The 8,203-nt window shown below is 38.5% G+C and overlaps 1 protein-coding gene across 1 annotated transcript; it reads left to right on the top strand.

The window, feature by feature from the left end:
- Positions 1-4,872: 4,872 nt before the first annotated feature.
- LOC144444248 (toll-like receptor 2) lies at positions 4,873-8,013 on the top strand. Its single transcript, XM_078133661.1, has 2 exons — positions 4,873-5,512; positions 7,208-8,013. The coding sequence occupies exons 1-2, from the start codon at positions 4,873-4,875 to the stop codon at positions 8,011-8,013; spliced, it is 1,446 nt and encodes a 481-aa protein (XP_077989787.1).
- The last annotated feature ends 190 nt before the right edge of the window (positions 8,014-8,203 follow it).

Raw genomic sequence — 8,203 nt, 5'->3', positions numbered from 1 at the left:
GAACATTGCCTATTGACACCCTAATTGGCTTCGATTTCAAAGCATGGATGATAAAATAAGCTATAATCTACGGTACCGGCGGTCGGTAGCCTCATTGAATCAGTATGAACTAAGTGCATGTTTGCGGTTCCCAGGTACCATAATATGAGCTCGTTCGCAAGAGCGACCTCAAGCGACAATTCTTAGCAAGTATCACAGACTTGCCTTCAAGGATGGGCTCATTGAATTGTATGGAATTGTGTTGTGCTTTGGAATACAAGTTTTGGAAACATACAATCGCATTTTTTGTTCGCTTTTTAAGGGGGACGAAAGACACAAACAACACACACACGCACAGACACGCACAGACACACACAGACACACACACACAGACACAGACACACACACACAGACACACACACACACACACATACATACATACATACATACATACATACATACATACATACATACATACATACATACATACATACATACATACACAATTTAGATGGCGAGGTTACTGACTGATATACGTGATTGAATTTTCTTTGAGAGATTCCCACGTCTCTTAAGGTAAACGACAGATGTATAAGAGAGAGAGACAGAATATTGGGTTTTTAAGTAATGTTACTAGCTGTATAATATTATATATAATTGTAATGTGTAGAGAGTACAATAAAGAAAATGATGATGATGATGATGATGATGATGATGATGATGATGATGATGATGATGATGATGATGATGATGATGATGATGATGATGATGATGATGATGATCAACAGGTTCCATTGGGAGAACAGTGCTAATGCACTGAAAGGGTGTCCGTATATGAAAGATTAATAAATAAAAATAATAAATGATGATGATGATGGTGGTGGTGGTGGTGGTGGTGGTGGTGGTGGTGATGATGATGATGGTGGTGGTGGTGGCGGTGGTGGTGGTGGTGGCGACGGCTAGGTGGTAGTGAGACAGATAGACAGACAGACAGACAGACACAGACAGACAGACAGACAGACAGACAGACAGACAGACAGACAGACAGACAGACAGACAGACAGACAGGCACTTTATCATGAGCATAATACCGAACGTGGGCTAAAACTGACAGCTGCGCCAAAATACTGATTGTGATCCATACGATATCTGAAATTGTAAAGGTTAAACCAGGGTCAAACAGCTTTGTGAAAAAAAAGAATATCACACAACATTCACCATGGGCAAATGTTTGCATGAATATGGCCGCTACTTACACTCAATATAGTATATACTATGGATTGACATGGCTTACTTCTGAGGGTATTTCTGAAAATGAAATATGGCGTGACTATTATCACTGACATCACTTCTGTATGACTGTGGTGACGGTTCGCTTGATCATCTGCATTATCTTGTCTTCAATCACAGGATTGGCCGATGGTTGACCTGTAGTTTCAAGTGTTTATTTGTGATACGTGTTGATAAATTCTGACAGTTAGACCTAATGGCATTTTCGTAAAAATAAAAAATAAAAAGTATAAATAAAAACACTAAAGAACTTCATGCCTACATCATATTTGTTATCAGTTTGATCAATCAATGGTGTTTATTAATTTTACTCAATAACGTTTGATAACAGTATATACATGTATGTTACCTTTTTAGGTTACTGGGAGATGGGTGCAACGTTGATATCTATATGCAATACGTCATGGAATTTTTTTCTGAATGATAAGGTTTCCAAAGCAGTGAACAGTGACGACAAGAATGTCGACCCGACATAGTTTTCTTTCGAGTGATAATTTTGTCTCGGGTTTACCCCTTTTGTCGAATATACCTGGACATGTTGTTGGTTCCGGAGAAGGGATATAGGAAAGATCATTCTACTCTGGTTGCTCTGCATCCGAAAAAAATGTGTATCAAACTAAAGTTAAAGGTAAGCAAGACACGGTTTGTTAATAACTTCGGGACTTATTTTGTAAATGAATTAGAGACAACATTTCATGTCTTTCCTTTACACGTGCTATGAAATATGATTTTGACAACAATAGGTTTAACCGAATAGTTTGACCAAAAAATGAATCGTTTTTGACAAAAAGTTACTGAAACGCAAAAAAAACATATTGGTGTTAAATATCGCGTGGCACAGTAGAAGTCGACGTTAATAGCTGCCATATTTTCACATGTCCATACACTATTCTACAAACCACGGCAAACCGCAGAACCAGGTGAAGGGGTTAACCACTGTTTACGTACGTTCGTTGATAATATGACGTTAAAGGTATGACGTCACGAATTCTCAGAATGAACGCTAGAGGGCATGGCGATACACTTGAACTTGACAAAATCGGACATTTTAAATTTAGTTTAAAGTTATATATGATATGTAAATACATCAAGAGGTACAAATCAAAAATCAAAACATTGAACTTTTCCTTTGAAGGCTAAAATCAGCATACAAAATACACAATATACACTAAAACGTTGAAGTAAACATCCGTGGAGTCGATAGAATTACAATTGTGAACAAGTATATAAAGAGAAGCCTACTAATCAAGGCTGGTGTTTTTGTGAATTTCTTAATAACCAATGGCAATGAATTAAAATAATAATGTCATTTTGATAATTAATAGGTACACATAATTCGACATGTTTTAGAGAATATGGAATGTTAAAATAAAATTTCGAAATTTCAAAATAAAGCATAACTAACGGCCTAAACTAATAATATAGCTACATACTGTGTCCCTATAATATCAGTAGTGCCATATACGTACGTTTTCTTCTAAAACAATATATATTATTGCTCGTTAATTCTTACAGGTATAATCAGCCTGAGGATATTTTCGGATTTCTAGTATCATTATTCGTCCAGTCTTCTCTATTATGGATAGTTCGTTTTATGTCCATATTTGGAAAGACATCAGTCTATGAATTGATACAAAGTAAAGATAAACTACATATCGTTTCAGAATAGCTCATCCAGGGGCCATCAGATAAACAAAGCGGCATATTTAATTGGAAGTCATAATCTTTGGTACTGTGTCAAATATTGTCGATTTTCTTCGTGTTGGGATTTTTACGACACGACACATATTGCTTAGATGCATGGATACAAGTCTAGATTTCCCATAATATTTATATTCCAGAACATTTCTATGTTTTCCATTCGTTTGTTTTGTAAGACATTGCCTATTATACAGCTGTGTTTACAAGCAGACGATTACATTTACAGGTACATTACACACGATAGCACCCGTGACTCAGCCCCGACTGATAAACGGTGACATCATGTGTTTACACTGATGAGACATCTCGAGTTTTACCTGAAACTAGGTCGTAGGTTAGTTAACAATTAAAACTTCAATGGTTCTTAATTACTGTCACAGTACAGGGTTTTGTACCGCAAAATTATTATGGATAGTGATGGATAACCAGGTCACCGTCAACCTGTAGAGTGAGAGTTAAGGGCCGGGATCATTCAAAAAACCTTGCTAAATAAACGGGGAGGGGGGTACTCAAATATTGTAAGTTAGCGAGGCAGGAGGGTTTACTAAACTTTCTGACGGTTTTTCAATTCCTCCTCCAACCCCCCACCCACCCATCCATCCCCCACCCATCCCCGCCATTACTAATGATACGTCCTTATATCTGAATGGACCTGATCTTAAGAACATAGCAATTCAGATCAGGCAAAGCTATTTCGGTCATTTCAATATTCATCCTTATCACCGTGTTTATCTCAATACACTGTAGTAAACTATTTAGGAGAAGGGGAATAGAGACATTATTCATGTCCGTGTACACAAACATGAATACAAATCAGTTGGATTCCAAAACTGTGTAGGTATATCCTGACAACAATACAATAATTGTAATGTTCGGTTTGAAATAAGATTTATAATTTGACCTTTAATCCACTCTCGCAAACCAGAAAGAGGCATGTGGTTTATAGCGGTGCTTGAACTCTCATCTATAGGAGCCTTCAGTAATTACAAGGGAGGGAGGGCTGGGGGAAATCAGACCCGAGCTTTTTCGTAAAATGTGATTCTCCTCTGATTTTGTCGCGATTAAAATTGACCCCCCCCCCCCACCCTTATAATTACTGAAGGCTCCAAATCCATATCTTATTCCGTCTAATATTACCAGTATATGCAACGATATAAGGATACATATATCACATGTAGGCCCGCTTGCAGTCGACGGTGTAAGTCGGGCCCCAATTCTAGTTGTTAGGATCGAGTCCAGACTTACTCCGCCTGTAAACAGGACTATATCCCAGCCTGTATGCATAGGAGAAGTATGTAAAGTTCATAAAACTACGAGACACTGGTATGTTAGAGTTTCAACAAACCTGACATTGAAAGGTCAGACAACTAAATAAACTAGTAGAGTATGTACATAGTTGGTTCCAGTTTCGACTCGAACCCGTTAATGATAGTCCTTTATCTCATTTTTAGCCACCTTTCAAACCAAAACAGGTCATTTAATATGTAAACAAACATTGATCACGTGACTGATAAGCTATAGCTTCCTCATGACTGACAAGAACTTGATTTCATTTATACCTTTCAGACGTCACGATTGACAGACTGCAAAGTGTTTGGAAATGTTGCCAGTCATTTGAACTGAATGCAGTTGTGTGTTTCTGCCAGCAACATATACCGTTTTTTTTCTCCACAAAAGTGTATACATCATTTTGAAGCATGTTTGTTGATAATAACCAAGTTTTCAACTAATTTTCGTTGGTTTTACCAAGTGTTTTGAGTTCAGCTTGAATATTCTGTTTATCAATACACAATGGCCACCTGGGTTTACGATACTATGGCTATGATTTCCATCATTATCCTTGCGCTGTTCCTGTTTCCCTTCGTGGACAGTGTGCCACGACCGAAGTATTGCCTCTCTACGATGTCACGCTACAACGGTACCAAATTCGATTGCTCATCAATGCAGTTGACGGCGGTACCGGGCTATCTACCTTCGTCCATCGTCGAACTCGACCTAGACACAAACTCGATCAGTGGTATCGTAAATGATAACTTTCAATTGGTCCCCAACATAAGAAAACTGGTGCTTTCGAATAATGATATCACAGCTATTCGTAAAGACAGTTTCGTTAGCATCAGAAAGCTAAAGGTGCTGGACTTGTCTGCTAATCTTATACAAACAATAGATTGTGAAGCGTTCCGATATCTCTCCGAGCTTGAAGTTCTGGATCTAAGCAGAACCGCTCCCATGCAACCACCTGAAGTTGGCAACTGTTACAAGATAGAGGTAGCAGACGGAAGGTGTAGATCGCTAGTACCGCTTCTGCCATTTCAAGAAACGGTTCCTTTACGAATAGAGCGTTGCACTTGGAAAGGACTTGAAAGGTTACAGACTTTATCACTGCAATACACTCAACTTGATAAGAATTTCGTCTCATCTTCTATGTTCGCCGGTCTCTCGAATCTGCGGTCATTAGACCTTTCGTGGAACGAACTTTCTCATTTGAAGTCACGTATGTTTTCGCCATTAAAAGAACTTGAAGAACTTCACCTGTATTATTGTAAGATTAGAACTATAGATGAAACTGCCTTTGATGGTTTACATAACTTGAAATATCTCAATCTCATGTTTTCGAACTTGTTGAACCTTTCCGCCTCACAATTGAAACTATTACATAGTTTGACAACTTTGTTAGTGGAAGGACCCCTTCGCTTTATATCTTTCGATTTCAACGATTTTGGCGTTCGTGGTGTAGACATTAGTCCGACTACTGTGTGCAAAGCAAACTTTACCATCCAGGCGTTCGGGAATTACCCAGATCATGGCGTTTATCTCGATACATTCAATGTTTGGTTTGATTATATTAACAAAATCAACTTGACTTCTTTTGATGTTTTCAAAGACATTCGCAATTTCGGACTGCGTTGTGCACTGAAGGACTGCGATTTAGCAGGGCTTGCAACACACGTACTACAAAATTCAAAGGTTATGGAACTATCGGTACCAGATACCTCTTACACGGAGCAAATTTGTAAAAGTCAGCAGAGTGGCATTTTTCTCGATATCATACACGTTGGGCGCAACTGTGATTTGCACAGTAGGGTTCAATTCAACGTAGCAAGTGAGCACGCTTTTTCTTGCTTCAGCAATCTTACTGAGTTACACCTAGCAAAAACCAGGATGGTTTATTTTACTCGAGTTACTTTTTCTGAGCTTACAGAGCTGAGATTTTTAAACTTGAGTTTCAATGCAATATCGAATTTCGAGGATCTGTCGTATAGAAACACCCATAAGTTGGAAATTTTGGATCTGTCGAATAACAGGATTCACACTTTGACGAATAATTCATTTACCGGACTCTGGAACTTGGAGATTCTCGACCTCGGTCGTAATGCCCTTCAAGAATTCGAAACTGAAACCTTCAGTAAACTTCCAAAATTATCCAAACTTGACCTGAACGGAAACCAACTTAAATCAGTTCCCCGCGATGCCTTCCGCGGATTGGAAAATTTAGAAAACTTAAATCTCGAGAACAACTTTATCGTGAATGTTGGGGAAAACGCGTTCCGCGGCCTTCGAAGTCTTACAATTCTAAATTTAGGAGAAAACGATTTGAAAAAATGGCAGGCGGAGTACGATGATCTGATGAAATCTAATTTGACCGTTTTACATATCGGTGGAAATAATCTCGTTTGCCACGAGGACTGTGTCAACTTGTTCGCCGCTTGTCGCTCTTTGTCCATTTTGAATATTTCTGCGGTTTATATGCAACACCCACATCCACGACCATTTGTCTTACCTTATGTGCGACAATTAATTATGTTTCACACGAATATATTGCCTGAAATAATCATAGGTCCCCATTTGCAGAAACTTGAATTGTCGGAATCTCAAGTTAGGCTAAACGGTCCATACATATACAATTTTTCGATAAGTGCACCGATAGAAGAACTTGATCTTAGTGCCAATAAATATAGTTCGGATCCCGATTACACAAACTGCAGTAATTCCAGCTTTCGTTATATCGCGCATATGACTGATCTGCGCATGCTCAATCTGTCGGACAACGAGATCACGATCATGTGTCCTTCGTACTTGGAAAATTTGACTTCTCTGCAATACCTTGACCTCTCTTACAATCGCATAAAATCCATACCGCCCAATCTTTTCAAAACTAATTCTAAACTACACACAATCGACTTAAGCGACAACGACTTCAGTGTAATTGATTTTTCGTATTTCCAAAATTTGCCAGATTTAAAGAATTTGTATTTTGAAGAAAATCCACTGTCGTGTGACCCCGCTGCTGAAAAGTTGCAAATTTGGATGAGAAATGTCAGTATGAATATTTCGTTTACTCGCGATGGTTCGTTGCCATGGCAAACCTACATCTGCCACACACCTCAAGAACTGATCGGTGTACCAATTCTGATGGTCGACTTCACGGAAAACAAGAAACTAACGATTGTACTGTTGGCTACGTGTAGTTCCATTGCTGGTTTGTTCTGTTTACTAGGCTTTACTCTATATACAAAAAGACTGGAGATTCGATACAGGATTTTCCTCTACAGAAGAAAACGACAACAATATCACCCTCTCGAGGTGGACTTCAACAGAGAGTTCAAATATGATGTGTACGTTTCTTTTAACAATAAAGACGGGGAGTGGGTAGAAAACGAATTGGTTCGGTTAGAAAGAGCGCCAAATAACCTAAAAGTTTGCGTCTGCTATAGAGACTTCCCCGGTGGCGTTAATCTCTTTAAATGCATAGAAGATGCGATGAAGAATAGCAGAAAGATTTTATTTGTAGTTTCTAATAATTTTGTGCGAAGTAAATGGTGTAACTTCGAGATTCAGTACGCCACTGGACTATTATTGGATACAAATCAAAATAACGTCCTTTTCGTTGTGAAGGAAAATGTTCCACGGCGTGAAATGTCAGGTTTGTTGGCTCTCTTGATGAACGTACACAAATACTTAGAATGGCCCAACGACGAGAGAAACCGTAGAACTTTTCAACAAGAGTTAGAGATGGCGTTGCAAGCAAACATAGAAATTTAGTGGTTTTTTGAACATAACTACACAGACTCGGAAGATACACATGCTAGAGAACAAAGAAAAATAATTGTCTATTTTTTTCAAAATATAGATAACCAATGACCTAATATTTGAGAAAAATACAATTTGACAGCTCCGATCCATGCCAGCTGACGACTCAAACTATACGTTTTATCAAAGACAACACTTTCGT

This window comes from Glandiceps talaboti, chromosome 13 (genome assembly GCF_964340395.1).
Source record: "Glandiceps talaboti chromosome 13, keGlaTala1.1, whole genome shotgun sequence".
Classification (NCBI taxonomy): Eukaryota; Metazoa; Hemichordata; class Enteropneusta; family Spengelidae; genus Glandiceps; species Glandiceps talaboti.
Note: the sequence above shows the minus strand (reverse complement) of the source record. Positions and strands in the feature narration are given on the sequence as shown.